Source organism: Chelonoidis abingdonii, chromosome 3 (genome assembly GCF_003597395.2).
Source record: "Chelonoidis abingdonii isolate Lonesome George chromosome 3, CheloAbing_2.0, whole genome shotgun sequence".
NCBI classification, from domain to species: domain Eukaryota; kingdom Metazoa; phylum Chordata; order Testudines; family Testudinidae; genus Chelonoidis; species Chelonoidis abingdonii.
The window spans coordinates 157,206,780-157,224,374 of record NC_133771.1 but is presented as its reverse complement, the minus strand read 5'-3'; the positions used below and the strand labels follow the sequence as shown (position 1 = coordinate 157,224,374).

General features: G+C 44.8%; 1 protein-coding gene across 1 annotated transcript in view; it reads right to left on the bottom strand.

The window, feature by feature from the left end:
- DNAH8 (dynein axonemal heavy chain 8) overlaps positions 1–17,595 on the bottom strand; it is a 621,721-nt gene that overhangs the window by 285,278 nt on the left and 318,848 nt on the right. The window contains exons 43-44 of the mRNA XM_075064269.1: positions 12,314–12,538; positions 8,372–8,544 (exon numbers count right to left, since the gene is read on the bottom strand). Of these exons, the coding sequence (XP_074920370.1) occupies positions 8,372–8,544; positions 12,314–12,538 (398 nt within the window). The remainder of the gene's footprint in view (positions 1–8,371; positions 8,545–12,313; positions 12,539–17,595) is intronic.

Sequence of the window (17,595 nt, the reverse complement as noted above, 5' to 3'; positions counted from 1 at the left end):
TCCCCGAATAAGCCAGTCGTCGAGGTAGGGGAATACCTGCACGCGACTGCGTCAAAGGAAGGTGACGACTACGGCCATGCACTTGGTAAACACTCTCGGGGCCGTAGATAGGCCGAATGGGAAGACCGTGAATTGATAGTGACGGCAGTCGATGATGAAGCGAAGGAACCTCCGATGGGGCGGGAAGATGGCTATATGGAAATAAGCGTCCTGCATGTCGAGGGCGGCGTACCAGTCTCCGGGATCCATGGATGGGATAATGGTCCCCAAGGAAACCATACGGAACTTCAACTTCACCAGGTATTTGTTGAGCTCTCGTAGGTCGAGGATGGGCTGAGACCGCCCTTGGCCTTGGGATCAGAAAGTAACGGAATAGAATCCCTTGCCCTTTTCGTTCTCTGGAACCTCCTCTATGGCTCCCTTGTCGAGGAGCGTTCGCACCTCCTGGAGCAGGATTTGCTCGTGAGAGGGGTCCCTGAAGAGGGACGAGGGAGGGGGCGGGAGGGCGGGTACGAGGCAAACTGTAGGTGGTATCCAAGCCGCAACGTGCGGAGGACCCAACGGTCCGAAGTAAGCTGGTACCACGCCGGGAGGAAGAACGAAAGACGGTTGGAGAAGGGAGGAGATGGATCCGTAAGAGGAACTGGTACAGCGCCTCGGGCGCACCTTCAAAACGAGGGCTTGGGCCCGAGGAAGGCTTGGAGGGACCTTGGTTCTGTCCCCCTGATTACCCGATTGCCTACGCCGGCCATTCCTATTCCGCCGCCTGGCGAAGTCCTGTCTTTGCCTGGGCTGGGGTAAGGCCTGTGCTGCTGCTGAGGCCTGAATGGTCTACGTTGGGTGACCGGCGTATGCATCCCAGGGCACGCATAATGACCCTATTGTCCTTAAGGCTTTGTAGCCGAGGGTCAGTCTTATCCGAAAACAGGCCCTGGCCCTCAAAAGGAAGGTCCTGGATGGTATATTGGAGTTCCGGAGGAAGGCCAGAGACCTGAAGCCACGAGATGCAGCGCATAGTGACTCCTGAGGCCAGAGTCCTGGCGGCCGAGTCCGCAGCATCCAAAGCCGCCTGCAGGGAAGTTCGTGCGACTTTCTTTCCCTCGTCAAGGATAGCGCGAACTCTTGACGAGCGTCCTGCGGGAGCAGCTCCTTAAATTTATCCGCCGCCACCCAGGTGTTGTAGGTGTAGCGGCGGAGCGAGCTTGCTGGTTGGAGACCTGCAGCTGCAGGGTGCCTGCGGAATAGACCTTGCGGCCAAGTAGGTCCATACGCCGTGCCTTCTTTAGATTTGGGGGGGCCGGAGCTTGTTGTCCTGGCGCTCCCTCTCATTCACAGATTGAACGACGAGGGAACACGGGGGCGGGTGAACATACAAATACTCGTAGCCCTTCGAGGGGACCATGTATTTGTGCTCCACACCACGAGCAGCGGGGGGAATGGGAAGCCGGGGACTGCCAGATGGTGGTGGCATTGGCTTGGATGGTCCGAATGAAGGGCAGGGCAACACGGGTGGGCGCATCCGCTGAGAGTATGCTCACTACCTGGTCCTCGATCTCGGAGACCTCCTCAGCCTATATGTTCATGTTTTGCGCTATGCGCCTGAGGAGGTCCTGGTGCGCCCTGAGGTCCAGCGGGGGGGCACTGGTGGATGTCGTCCCCGCCACCGCCTCATCTGGGGAGGACGATGAGGAGAGACCTGGCAGGAGTGGATCCGGCAGCGGTTCCGCCTGGAGTACCGCGTCTGACTCTGGCGGGTGCTCAGGGTCTTGAGGATGAGGTGACCTCTCCTCCGTAGGGGACGGAGGAGGGCGAGAAGAAGTGGCCTCCGGAGCCCTGTGTTCGGAGGCGGACGAACGCGGAGGGATTTTCTGGGGTCCCTGGGCTTGGTGATATGCCCAAGGGGTCCAGAACCCCCACTGCTGAGGACCATGCTCCTGCTGAGTCTCGAAGAAGTGAGCGGCCGGTCTGTCAGCATCTAGGTACGCGCTGTCTGCCCGCGAAGAGACTGATCCCTCGCGAGAGGGCCACGGGGGGGCCGAACGGGAGTAGTGCGAGTCCAGCGCCCTTGACGGCGAAGACCTCCTTGGTGCCGGAGATCGGTGCCGCGAGTCATACTGGTGCAGCGATTGAGACCGGGACCTGCCACCAGCTCGGTGCCGGGAGGTCGACCTGGATCTGGATCGCCAACGGCGAGAATGGCTCCTCGAGTCCCGGTGCTGGTAACGATAGCTGGAGCCAGAGCGGTGCCAGGAGCGCCGGGACCGGCGCGAAGATGATCTGCGCCGCGAGTACAACAGGTACCATCGCGGAGAGCGGTGCCGGGACTGCGAGCGGCGTCGCAAGCGAGATCTCCCATGGGACCGAGAGCGGTGCCGGGATCTTGACGGCGAGCAGTGCCGACCCGGAGAGTCCAGGGACAGTGCTCGCATGGTCGTCGGCTTGCCCCTTGATTGAAGAACCCGCACCAGCGGTGCCGGGGGTTGGGGCAGCGCGGGCTCAGTTAATGTGATAAGGTCCCTGGCTGAGGAGAAGGTCTCGGGCGTCGATGGGACCACCAGCTCAACCCCAGATCTTGGCGGGGAGCTGGGAGGGACCGGACTCAACGGACCTCCCTGGCCCGGAGTCGACGAAGTCCCTGGCACGGCCACCGCGGCCGGAGTTGGCGCTGGGTGCTCCTTTCGAGCCTGTTTAGCTGGGGTGGAGGATGTTGACGGCCTCTTCCCCTGAGCCGGTGCCGGAGAAGGTCGGTGCCACGGCATTTTCGCGGCCCCGGAGTGGTCCGGTGCCGGAGCTGCGGCACTCGGTGCCGAGGAAAAAGGGTTGAGCGCCGCTTCCATCAGGAGAGTCTTGAGGCGCTGATCTCGCTCCTTTTTGGTTCTCAGTCTGAAGGCCTTACAAATTCGGCACTTCTCGGAGATGTGCGATTCCCCCAGGCACTTGAGACAGGCGTCGTGGGGATCGCTAGTGGACATTGGCTTTTTGCAGGCCGAGCACGGTTTGAACCCTGGCGAGCCAGGCATAAGCCCGGCGCTAGGCGCGGGAAAGGGCTAGCGCCCAAAACCCGCTAACTGTACACAACACGAACTATTTACTACAACTATACTAAACTATTTTAACTATAACTAAAACTAACACTAGAACTATAAACGATGAACAAGGAGAGCTAGGGACGTGGAGGACAGCTATGCCGCGCTCCACAGTTCCAACGACCAACACGGCGGTGAGAAGGAACTGAGGAGCGGGCGGGCCGGCAGGGGTATATATTACCCGCCATGGCGGCGCCACTCTAGGGGGCGACCTGCCGGCCCGCTGGAGTTGCTAGGGTAAAAGTCTTCCGACGAGCGTGAACGTGCGGCGCGTACACCTACTGGAATGGATATGAGCAATCACTCGAAGAAGAACCATGAAATCAATGGTATCTGAGGACACTGATGTGTCAATTCTTATCCTTGCTTTCTTCAAAGACATTGGCAAAAATCTATGCAAGATCTGGTATCAAAAAATCAAAGAAGATTTAACCAAACTTGGCCATTACTTCACTCTCAGTCAGGTACTTACACAGAAGTATAATGTGCTTTCTTTCCTTGTCTTTCTAAGTGAAAGATTTTTACCTTATCTATTGCATCCGACGAAGTGGGTATTCACCCACGAAAGCTCATGCTCTAATACGTCTGTTAAGGAAGTCTGCTCAGCCCTGTTGGGAATGCATGCATTCCCTAGGTGTGATTCTGTTAGCATATTTGCAAGATGTGGGGAAGTTATTGGCCTAAAGATAATCACCAGAAAAGAGTACCTTTACTGAGCACCGGCAGAGCTAGGGCAACAAGGGGTCTTATTTAAAGACCTTTTGTCACCATCTTCAGGAATTCACCTATACAATGTATGTAGCTAAGTCAAATATCACAGAGGTAAATGAGCTAAAATAACAGAGCTGTTCCAACCTAAGAAGGGAGATGTTGAATCTGGCCTGCTTCCTCTGTGCAAAGACTGCCTCTACCTGAATGCTTTGTGCCAATTACGAGGCTGCTGTCTGGTGTAGGAGTCTGGAGAAGTATCCCATCATAACCAGCCATAGCATGGGGCATGGCTGGGTCATGTAAAAGAGTGATCTGACAACAGAATTGATGAAAGGCTGGCCTGCCCTTGAGGTAATCTTGCAGCTGAGAGCTTGTAAATGCATCAAATAATGTAAATTACCTGGATTGCCAGTGCCTTACAAATGGACTCAAATGCTCTCTATCACATATTTTGCAAATGTGTGAGAACATGGATGAGGAGGATGTGACAGTATGGAGCACAGTTTAGATCATGAAGATGAGGATGCAAAGGAGAGGACATTCTAGTCAGCTGCTGAATACTGGATTGTTAGTGCGTTAACCATTTCATATTATTGTGGACTTGATACATCACTCAGTGTAGTTATGGCAGAACATACAATAACATTAGTAGCACTGAGAAAGCATCAACAACACAGAAAGAGACATTTCTATTAATTATGTAGTATTTAGATGGGGGATTTGTATTAATTACATGTTTTGTATATAAAGAGTTGAAATTAATGTCTTTAACATGATACCAAAATGCTCCTTTTTGCTTATTACTTAACAATGTGTTGAATAACATAATCAAAGTTTTTTTTCCTTTCTCTTAAGTCATTATATAACACATTTGCTTACTATGAATTTTTTCAAAAATTGATAGCTAACCGAACCCCCGAACAGGCTCAATTCTACCACTAAGTTATTCTTCAGAAAGGTCCACCATAAATCTGTTGACACAAAGCTGTTTAAAATGCAGGAAGAGATTTTTTCCCATCCAAATTGGTACCAATGTGCAATTTTTTTTTTTACAGTTTAGTTCATAACTATGTCCCTGGAGTTCCAGGAGAATACTGACTTCAAATTCACACTCTTTGGAGTTGTACCCTCAGAACCATTTATCAGGAAGGGGCTGGGCAGATGTCCTCTCACAGATCTGGATCCTGAAAGTAAGATTACACATAATGGACCTAAGCGCTAACAGGCCTCAGTTTTTTCAACAATTTGAAACATGTATTTCATACCTGATTTCAATACACAGGACCAGAAAAATCAGCTAAATGAAGCTATGGCAAGGGATAATGGAATACCAAGAACTAGAAAACTCTGTGACTAAGGGAAGTGACTTCAGTGCTTGTACATGAATGCATGGAACCTGGGCAATAAAATGGAGGAATTGGAAAAACTAGTCCAGGAGGTCAAATCGGATATTATAGAAACATGGTAGAATAGGAGTCATTAGATGGATGCACAACTGGTTGGAAAAGCATACTCAGAATAGTTAACGATGGTACAGAGTCAAGCTGGAAGGCCACATCGAGTGGGATCCTACAGGGATCTGTTCTGGATCTGGTTCTATTCAGTTTCTTCATATATGATTTTAATAATGGCATAGAGAGTACACTTATAAAGTCTGCAGATGACACCAAGCTGGGAGAGTTGAAAGCACTTTGGAAGACAGGATTATAATTCAGAATGATGGTGGACAAACCAGAGAAACCAGTTAAAATAAATAGGATTAAATTCCATGAGGACAAATGCAAAATACTACACTTAGGAAGGATCAGCTGCACGAATACAAAATGGGAAATGACTGCCTAGAACAGTATTGCAGCAAAGGATCTGGAGGTCATAGTGGATCAGAAACTAAATGAGTCAACAATGTAATTCTGTTGCAAAAAAAAGCAAACATTCTGGGATGCATTAGTAGGAGTGTTGTAAGCAAGACATAAGAAGTAATTTTTTCACTCTACTCAGCACTGATAAGGCCTCAACTGCAGTATTGTGTCCAGTTCCAAGCACTACACTTCAGAAAAGATGTGGACAAATTGGAGAAGTTCAAAGGAGAGTAACAAAATGATTAAAATCCTAGAAAACATGACCTACGAGGAAAGATTGGAAAAAACTGGGTTTGTTCAGTTCGCAAAATTGATGACTGAGGGGGAATATGACAGTCTCCAAGTACATAAAAGGTTGTGTGATAGACCCAGGCCAGTTGGGAACACCAGAGTAGTAGAAGGGAGACATACTAGCCACTGGATAAGCAGTTTTCTGTTCCCTGAGTGACCAGAGCAGGAGCTGATCCAGGCTAATGAGAACACCTGACTCCAATTAACCTGCTAAGAGTCAGGTGAGGCTATTAAGCACCTGATTCTAATTAAGGGCCCTCTGATGCTATAAAAGGGCTCACTCCAGTCAGGCCAAAGAGAGCCAGGGAGACAGGAGAGGAAGTGCGTGCAAGGAACTGGGAGCAACAGGCATGCAAGAAGCTGAGAGTGAGTAGTCATACTGCTGGAGGACTGAGAAGTACAAGCGTTATCAGACATCAAGAGGAAGGTCTGGTGGTGAGGACAAAGAAGGTGTTGGGAGGAGGCCATGGGGAAGTAGCTCAGGGAGTTGTACCTGATGCACAACTGTACCAGGAGGCACTCTAGAAAGCTGCAGTCCACAGGGCCCTGTGCAAGGGACTGGACTAAATGACCTAACTGTGGTCCTTTCCAGTCCTACATTTATGATTCTTAGGAAAAATCAGTAACTAGCTTTCAGCTGTAGTGAGGGGTTTATATCAATTCATATTGGTTTACATTTTCAAGGTAATCTTCACAAGCAAAGGAGCTGGAAACTTTAACTTAAAGGAAGATGTATTTTTCCTTTAGGTTGTTAGGTCCCATACCCTGTGAAGGAGTGATCAACTCCCATCAGGCACATCCCTGGGTGGCAGCTAGAGGAACATCCCTGCATATGCCAGACAGTTGAAAAGATCCAAATAAGGAGTCTCAGAACAACTGGAGGCATCTCTCAGCAGGATGTGTTGGATAGCTGGTGGTGTGGCTCCTTCCATAAAATGCCCACACAGGCCCTATGACAAGGACGTCAAGGTTATTAAAGTCTGCCTTAAAATAAGTCTTGCTGGGGCAGATGAGCTCCCTAACCTAGGGAGGCAGCTCAGCTAGGAGAAGGGGAAGGTGATCCATAAAGCTTGTCCAATAGATATGCTCATGTGAACTAATGTCTAGGTCAAGTGTACCTCAGAGTGAGCTCTGCAAGTGATGTACAAAAACCTTGCCTGACTTGTAACCTAGATTAGGGCCACTACATTTAAAGAAGTGAGTAAGCTGACATACGCAACATGGAATAGGGAAATGCTGTCTGGAAGAAGCTTGAAGCTATGTGAGGTCTTAGAGAAGAGTAAATCTGACATGTGAACAAGACACTAAATTGAGAGATTGTAAAGTTCAGATGCTGGAGGAGGGTTAGAAAAATCTACTATTCAGTGAGTTCAACCTCCTGAAATGGAGAATTGGTACGACTGAGGCTATGATAGCTTAGGCAGGAGGACCCACAATAAAAGGTTATTACAGGCAGAGAACTTAGAAAAGTGAAAGAACTGAAATACCTAGGATTAATGGTTGGTGACAGTGCTGTCTTCCTAAGTGATGCCTAGCATTGTTTCAAAGCCACAGTATAAATGGTGGGAGCTGATCCCAGTTTTCTGTGATAAAGAGATGTCCATGAAGGTACAGTAAAACTAATTCAACCCGCCCTAATGGATGGAACAGAGACTTGGCCAGCCACAAGAAAAGGAATCATCCACCACAGAAATGAAGATGTTGAGATGGTCAAATGGTTCAATGTTCTGTGATAAGAAATGAAATGAAGACAAGTGAGTAAGACTAGGATACATTGGTATAGACATATCCAGTGAAGATCCAAGAGTTATATTGGTAGGATGATCCTTGCAAAGATCATGGATAGAAGATGACCAAGGGGGAGGCCAAAGACTCAGTACATGGACTGGATATCAGTGGACCTTAGAGACCAATTTGCATGACAGCCAGGTGCATAATCATGTGTATTGGAAGAAAGCTACAAAAATTGCTGACTGTTAATAGGGAAGTAACAAAGAGGAAGATGAGGAGATTTCTAAGTCCCCCACATCAAATTGTTGAGCCAAGTCCAGGAGTCTCTTGGGCCTCAAATACCAATTCTATCATCAAGTTGTCATTATATAATATAATATTTCCTAAATGATAAAATACTATACTAATAAACACATTTCTGCTGTTAATTAAATCATTGTTGAGAAGAGTGAAGAGATCATATTTCTGTAGGAGTTATAAAGTATGTAGATTAGTGAGATTCTATTTTATTACATGAAAAAGAGGCGTGGGTGCCTATTCAAACATACAGGAAGATATTCACGACATGTTTTGGAACATAATGTACAATTTTATATTTACAGCAGTCCAGAGTATTATATAAAAGAAGCCACTCTGCATGTTAAACAGTTTTTTGGCTTCTCCCCAACCCCCAAGAAAAACATTGTTTCTCACCTATCAGTCAGAGGAGTTATAACCAGACGATCAGTACATCCCAGAAATTCATTCTGGTAAATAAAATCAACATTTGTAATGGATACCCAAACTTGATCCACATCTTCCTTAAAATAAAATCGACTCTGCTTTAGCCATTCAAAATCAGTTACTGACTTGATATGCATTTTTACCTTAAACAAAAAGAAAAATAAGCCATAAATTACAGATGCACAGTAGCCCAGTATTAGGTCTTATATAATGAGTAACTGCATTAGAATAATAAAGATAGAACATTTCACTATACTTCCATGACCACCTGTTTCAAGATTCAGTAGAAGTAAAGCTGAATACATTTCTGCACTGCATAAAGAACTTATTTTTAAAGTTTATATTCAGAAAATCTTCTGATAATTTGAATCCATATAAGAAACCTATTACTCACGTACAGTAAAGCTCCCACTGCTTTAACAGGAACACACAAAGCAAGATCATGAGGGACAAACAAAATGTTTTCGTCTAGCATAAAACCAACATAGAAATGCATGGCTGGAAGAGACATCTAGAAGTCATCAAGTCCAGCCTCCTGCATTGTGCCAGGACCAAGTAAATCTAGACCCTCCCTGACAGGTATTTGTCCAATCTGCTTAAAAACCTCCAATGCTGAGGATTCCACAACCTCCCATGGAAGCTTATTCCAGAGCTTAACTATCCTTATAACGAGAAACTATTTCCTAATATCTAACCTAAATCTCCCTTGCTACGGATTATGCCTATTATGTCTTGCCCTACCTGCGGTGGACATGGAGTACAGTTGCTCACAATTGCCTTTATAACAGCCCTTAACTTATTTGACAATTGTTATCTGGTCCTCCCTGACTCCCTCAGTCTTCCTTTTAAAAGGCTAAACAATGCCCAGTTTTTTTAACCTTTCCTCATAGTTCTGGTTTTTTAAGCCTTTTCTCATTTTTGCTCTCCTCTGGACTCTCCAATTTGTCCACATCTTTCTTAAAGAGTGATGCCCAGAACTGGATGCAGTATTCCAGCTGAGGCCTCACCAGTGCCAAGTAGAGTGGGACAATTACCTCCCATGTCTTACATAGGACACTCCTGTTAATACACCCCAGAATATTAGCCTTTTTCACAGCTGCAGCATATTGTTCATTTAATCAGAGCTCAGATAACATTCAGAGTTTGTAACACAGCCTCAACCTTGGTTGTATGAGTCATTGGGGAAAAATGCTATGTGAATGGACTGACTTAAATAAAAGTCATAAATTGCTTTCAGAAGAAATTTAGGGTATGGCCACACTAACTTTATGCCTGTGAAAATTTGTATGTGAAAGGTTCACATGAGCTTCAAATCACAAACCATGCATGTCAATGTAATTGCAATGAGGAATGCTGTCTTCATAGACAACTGGAGTAATGGGCATGAGGCTAATGGCTCCAATGGGGGTCCCAACAAATTGGTTAGTACCACATTAACATTCCAATATGGAGAGGACAGTCTTATGTGGGGGGGCGGGGAGGGGACCAGAAACTTTCAGAAGACCTTTCACAAACATTTTAACATTAAAAAATAAAAACAAAACATTGTGGTCTTTATAACATGGCCAGCTGCATCATGAGCATCCCCTCAACACCAGAGATTGCTCTGCAGCACCCTGCCTCAACTTCTCCTTTTTCAAGGCCATGAAAGAATGCCACACAGCCTCTTTAATCCACTCACAGCCCTTCTTGGGGTCTATATTTTTATTAACAAAGTTCCAAAAAAAAAAAAAATTCCACCCGGCCTTAAACTAGGCACCGCCTCTCTTCCCAAAGGTACTGTCCATTACTGTTCTCTGAGAAGCTGGAGAAAATGCAAAGACCTGGACTGCCTGCCTTCTCCCAAAGAAAGAACAAAACAAAACAAAACAAAACTACTGAGGCAATCTTGTTTCTGCTTAATTTCTCACACTAATCCAGAGAGGGGCATCTTTTTTGACAAACTATAGGAATTAAATCATGTGAGTCTACCGCGCTGCAAATCCAGAGAGTTTGGGGAGGAAAGGGAAGGATCATTGGATATTGTGTTATGCAGGGAGAAAGAAATGGTGCTGGTGATGTGGGAGAGGCAGGCTGGACTGCACGGAGTCCTGTCTTCCATAGCTATATCTAAGCCACTGGCTCCATGGTTAAAGGTTTTTCCTTCATCTGGTTCTTGCCCAGCCCTCAACCCTCTTCGGTTTCTATGCCTCCCAGCTGTCTATTCCTCTCTGACCCACCAGCTCTTGTGACTCTTAGCTCTCTGGTCCCCAGTGTCCTTGGTTCTTGATATCACTGTCCACTGTCAACTCTCTTCCTTAATTCTGAGGGCTACCTGTCAGTCTATCCAGACTTATGGACCCTATTGTTTTGTAGGGCATGGAACACCAAGAACAGGGATCCAGCAGCCAAGCCTGCCTTTCCACCTCAACCAATTTCTCTTCTTCCTCCCTTTCCCTACCACAATCTTGTTTTTATTCCCTATCCCCTCAAAACTTCCACTGGCCTTATAAAGACAAAGTAGCAATCCCACTCAAACAAGTTTCCCATAGTTCACCAAAGAAGAGCTCTCCTCTGGCAAACCAACATACATAAGACTGGGACTGCCACTGACTGCCCTCGTCAGACCAGTAAGAGCCTTATAGGAGTAGGAAGTACAGGAACTGTGATGAAAAGGGTAGAAGCAAAGTAGCCCTTTCTATCTCCCTCCTTCCATCCCCTGGCTCCTCTACTCCTCTGGTTTCTATTCCGCCTCGGCTCACCAGCTCCTGAGATCCTGGTTCACTTGCCCAATCTCCTTCCAGCACTCTCAGCCTATTGCTCCCCTAGCTGTTTCCATCTCCATAAGCCCAAGAACTCTGCTGTTTCATTGGCAGAATACTGCAGGAAGCTGAGAAGCCCTCAGAAGCCAGTGAGCAAAAGAGCCATTGAACTGGGGAGAGGGAGAAGTAATCTATGAGTGATAGAGTGCTAGGGAGCCACTGTACCTACCACCAAGTCTGTCTGAACTCCCTTCCAAAGCAACATTTCTCTTTTTCCCCCTTCCCACCCACATCCACTTGAGGGCTCCCTCCAGCCTCATAAGGAATGTAAAGGAGCAGTCCTAGTCTGACAAACTTCTTTATTTGCAGTGTTGTAGCCATGTTGGTCCCAGGATATGAGAGAGACAAGGTAGGTGAAGGAAGACCTTTATTGGACCAACTTCTGTTGGTGGAAGGCACAAGCCTTCAAGCTACGCAGAGCTCTGTTTCAGTTCTGAGGAAGAAATCAAATTTTCTTACTAGTATTTAGGTCAGACACTCCACTTCCTTCTCCAGACTTGAAGAAGAGCTCTGTATAGCTCAAAAGCTTGCACCTTCCACCAACAGAAGTTAGTCCAATAAAAGGTCTTACCTCACCTACCTTGTCTCTCTCACACTTCCTTTGGTTCATTAAATAAGAACTCTCCCTGTGGTAAATCAAGGGAAGCTGGTCAGAAATACAGACAGAACTATTCTTTTACCATCACCACACACCCATCCAACACCTCTTCCCAGATCAGATTTTCTGTCACAAACAAAAGGTGAGAGTGTCAGAACTCAATTCCAAAAAGGAACATTTTAAACATGCTTTTGTCAAAATTTCTAAATCTTTTAGAGAAAAATAAGATTCAAATAGTTTAGAAAGAATAAAAATTTGGAGACTAAATCCAATCACTAGAATGAGTGTAAAACAGATGGATTTTAGTCTTGTATTAAGCAAAAGTCTCACCACAAGTAAAAATCTAAATATAATCTTAACACTAGAGAGAATAATGCTGTTTCCATATTAACACACACACAAATGCAGTTTGGGATCCTGCAGATAAAAGCACTATATAGTCATTGTAAGTACTAGGTTATCCTTATGACAGAAACTATATTTGACATTCAGAAATTAAAATCTGTACTTTACCAAGTCATCAAAAATATCTCTCTGATGCACATGAATGGTAACCAGGGTTTCAAATTTCACCCTGTCGAAGCTGGAAAGATCATGTGTTGTCTGGCTGATAAGTGTATTTAGTATATCCAGAAATTTCTGATTGGTTACTTGCATGATTTTCCTGTCATCTTTTGCATTGTGTAGAGCTTCCTCTGAATCATGTGTCCACAGCATCTGAATTCCCAGTAACCCTACCTATAAAATATAACAAGTTAACTGACATATTAATTAATATTTATTGTAAGCCAAGATTTATAAGACTTTGATACCCTACTTTTAAAGTATATTTTAGGGTAACTTATTGGAGGGATTCAAAGTGATTTCTCATTAAGGATTTCCCTGTTTCCATAGGAAGAAAATCCGAGGGTTTCAAGGGTGCACTTCTCTATCAAATCATATTTCATAAACATTAAAGGAAACCCAGAAATAAACTTATACATTATTTTACCATAATCTCAGTCATACAGTGAGATACACAGATATATTGACATGATTCTCAGTTACATTTAAGGTCCTTTTACGCTGCTCTGGCTGTGTAAGCATAAATTGGCTTTAAAATGGGTAGAAATGGTAGTGTGACATGATCCCATAAGCAGTGGAGATCTAGTGTAAGGATTTGACACCAGACCTGCTCCCAGCCCCTATTGGAGGGGATGGACTGGGGAGATGTTTGGGTGCCTGGCTCAAGCGTACTGTGCTACAATTATTTTCACTTCCCAAGGACCATAAGAGTCCATAGGAAACAGAATATAAATTACAGCCTCAGGGCTGCTCTAACTTACAACAAAGGCTCTTGCACAGCCTCAGAATACAAAGGAATTATATGATTTAAAACCACCTTTAATCCATACCCCAAGTATAAGCAAAATGGAGGCTGGTTACCTGTAACCAGGATTCTTTGAGATGGACTCTGCATATGCACATGCTTGACGTGTGCCAACCAATGCAGCTTCTGATCGCAGTGCCCATTAGAGCACCCAAGCTTTCTTCCTCTCCTTTGCATTTGAGTATGTTTCAGGGCAAGGCTATTGAAGGGGGTGTGGTACTGTCACAAGGTGCATCACTCACTTTCTCCTGGTACTCTGGGGATTAACTCAAGCCCAGTGCGCCTCCTCATCCATGGTTCACACACTATCACTCCAACTCTGCTGTCCACCTGCAGTCCCCCTCACGGCCTCAGAAACTGCAGGAGCTAATTAGGGCTCCACAGAAGAGGCGGAGGTGGATGGGGAGTGGAATATGCAGAGTCTATTTCAAAGAACTCTGGTTACAGGTAAGTAACTGCCATTTTTTCTTTTGAGTTTCTTCCGTGTATTTCCACTCTTGAGATAGTTTGGCACACAGTATTTTTTAGTGGATGGATGGACTAAGGACCCTAATTAAAAAATGACTGAAGTACTGCTCTCCCAAAATGAGCATCAGATCCCAAATCTATAGTGTAATGTTTAGTAAAAGTATGACTCAAACTCTAAGTGGCAGCCCTACAAATTTCAACAAGCAGGACATGTCTAAGGTATGCTAAAGTCTCAGCCATTGCTCTGGTAGAGTGTGGTTTAATTCTAGCAGGAGAAGAAGTTGAAGTTTCATAATTCTTCTCTGTACGTTGTCAGACCTATGTAGACAATGACTGAGCAGAAATAGCCCAGCCCTTACAATTTTCAGCAGAAGAAATTAACACTTGGGGAGGGATTCTGAAGTACTTTTTCCTCTTCAAGTAGTAGGACAATGCCCTTTTAGCATGCAAACTATGAAATCTAGACTCCCCTTTATGAGCATGTGGTCTAGGAAATTAAAAACAGGTTGGCAGGTCATCTCCCAGTTGAAACACAGAGCTGTCCTTCAACACTCCACCCTAAGGGTTTCCAGTCATCCCCTTTAGCACAGGAATTTGAGGGACCCCTTTTCCAGCTGGCTTCTCACCCTAAGTGAAGGCTTTTTTTATAACGTCCTTTTGGAGTAGGTAGGGAAACCCAGGTTCACCGTCTTCATGGGCTCTGGTCCAAGGTCCAATGCTGAGCAGCTCCAATTGCCACACTGGGGTGCTAAGCAGCTGCCTCTGCCTCCAGGACCACTTCCTACCCCAACTTCCTTTAGCTTCCCAGAGCAAATCATTTCCGTTTAGTCTCTGACACGCATGCTCAGTTACCAGCCTCTCCTTTGTATGTTTGTACAGGTCTGTGGTGTTAGGTTTCAGGCAATGAGCTCCTGGGCAGTACTGACCCTCAGAATGGCCATCTGCTCCCTTCTGCTGCCCCCCTCTGAGCTGTTCTCCTCTCCTTTTTAAAGCCCTGCCTCCAGCTTGTGCAAGCTTTGCAAGCGTAGCTGGGCAGGGCTGTCTTAGTCTAGAGCTGTTCCTCAAACCCTTGTTCCCTAGTGTGGGGTTTGTATACCCCATCATGATCTTTTATATGACCTGAGGTGGCTTTGAGAAGTCAACCATCCAAATAATGTGTCATGAGGTGTCCAGATCCCATAGTGTACCAGCTGCTAAATGAAGAGCTGCCTCCTTAGAAGGACTGGTGGCCCTGCAACAGACAGTGAGATAAAAAGGCTGTACGTCAGGAGGGATCCAGGTCTCCCAGGGAATCTGAGAAACCACTGAGAGCAGGATCCTTCAGCAATAGACTGCCGAGAAGCTGTCCAGGTAGCTGGACCTCCAGATGAAGAGGATCATAGAGCATTAGTTGCAAAATAGCCTACAAGAGAGGCACAGTAGGAAGCAGGAAGGGATAGGGAGTAGTTCCAACTACTTCATACACGGTTCATGGATTGGAACCCAGAGGAATGGGTGGGCCTGGGTTCCCCTACTAATCCCAGCAGAGGGATTATTAAAGACTGTGGAGAAAAGAGGGGCCTGAAACCCAAAAGACCAGAGACTATTAACCCTTCACTGTGGTTGCCAGCCTCCTGAATCACTGGACTCTTTCCTACCCTAGGAGGGGAGACCACTAATGAACCAACCAGGGGGTTGGAGACATAGCAAGGAACTGCCAGACAAGTGACTAAATGAGGATTCCCCAAACAAAGGGAAAACTGAGTCAGACTTGCCCAAACTGTACTATACATGTGCTATAGAAACTATATGCATGGAAATTTCATGCTGAATAATGAGAGTATAGCAGTAGGAATATACTGCTGACTACCTGACCAGGATGGTGATTGTGAATGCTCAAGGAGATAAGAGATGCTACAAAACCAGAAGACCCAGTAATAATGAGGATATATGCCACCTCAGTATAGGATACAGAGATAGATTCCTAGACACCATTAATGACAGCTTCTTAGAGCAACTAGTCCTGGAACCCACAGGGAGAGAGGCAATTCTTGATTTAGTCCTAAGTGGAGCACAGGGTCTAGTCCAAGAAGTGAATATAACTGAACAGCTTGGTAACAGAAACTATCATTAATAATTAAATTTAACATCCTTCTAGGGGGGGAGATACCAAAGAAACCTACCACGGTAGTATTTAATTTCAAAAAGGGAAATTTCACAACAATAAGGAAGCTAGTTAAACAGACATTAAAAGGAACAATCACACAAGTGAAATGCCTGAAAAGCACATGGAAACTTTTAAAAACCATCATAATAGAGGTTCAAACTAGATGTATAACGAAATCAAACAAAATTAGTAAGCGGACCAAAAAAAATTTGTCATGGCTAAACAGCAGATTAAAGGTGGCAGATAGAGACAAAAACTTGTCCTGTAAAAATTGGAAGTCAGATGCTATGAAAGGAGCATAAACTCAGGCAAGTCAAATATAATTAGGCAGGCTAAGAAAAGAATATGAAGAGCAACTAGCAAAAGACACAAAAACAATAAGCATTCAAAGAAGACAAGGCTACTGCAGAAAAGCTAAATGAATTATTTGCCTTAGTCTTCACTACAGATGATGCAAGGAAGATTCCCTCACCTGAGACATTCTTTTTAGATGACAAATTTGAGGAACTATCCCAGACTGAGGTGTCAATAAAGAAAATATTGAAATAAACTGATGAATAAAACAGTAAGAAGAAGTCACCAGGACCAGATGGCATTCACCTAAGCATTCTGAAGGAACTCAAATATGAAATTGCAGAACTGCTAACCCAGATATGTAACCTAGCACTTAAATCAGCCTCTCTACCAGATTATTGGAGGATCGCTAATATAATTCTGATTTTTAAAAAAGCACTCCAGAGATGATCCTGGCAATTAAAATCCGGTAATTCTAAATTCAGTACCAGGCAAATTGTTTTAAACTACTGTAAAGAATTATCAGACACATAGATGAACACTGTATGTTGGGGAAGAATCAACACAGGTTTTGTAAATGGAAACCATGACTCATACATCTATCAGAATTCTTTGAGGGCATCAACAAGCATGTGAACAAGGGTGATCCAGTTGATGTAGTGTACTTGGGCTTTCAAAAAGCATTCAACAAGGTCCTCTCAACAAAGGGTTTTCAGCAAAGAGATAAAAGGGAAAGTCTTCTCATGGACCAATAACTGTTTAAAAGACAGGAAACAAAGGGCAGAAATAAATCATCCATTTTCACAATGCAAAGAGGTAAATAGAGGGCTCCCTGAAAGAAGGATCTGTACTTTTCAACATATTCATAAACAACCTGGAAAAGGAAGTGAACAGTGAGATCGTAACACTTGCAGATGATACAAAATCACTCAAGACAGTTAAGTCCAAAGCTGACTGCGAAGAGTTGCAAAAGGATCTTATAAAACTGGGTGACGGGGCAACAAAATAGTAGATGAAATTCTACATTGATAAGAGCACATAGGAAGAATAATCCCAATTATACATACAAAATGAGGGATCTAAATTAGCTGTTACTACTCATGAAAGAGACCTTGGTATCATCTTAGATCATTCACTGAAAACATCTGTTCAGTGTGCAGAAACAGTCAAATAGCTAACAGAATATTAGGAATAATTAGCAAAGGGATAGAAGATAAGACATAATGCCACTATATAAATCCATGGTATGCCCACACCTTGAATACTGTGTGCAGTTCTCATTGCCCAACTCAAAAATGATATATTAGAATTGGAAAAGGTATAGAAAAGGGCAAATAAAATGTTCAGGGGTATAGAACAGCTTCTTAGGAGGAGAGATGAAAAAGACTGGGACTGTTCAGCTTCATAAAAAGAGATAACTTAGTGGAGGGATTGTGATAGATGTTTATAAAATCATGGATGCTGTGGAGAAAGTGAATAAGAAAGTGTTATTTACCCCTTTGCATAACACATGAACGA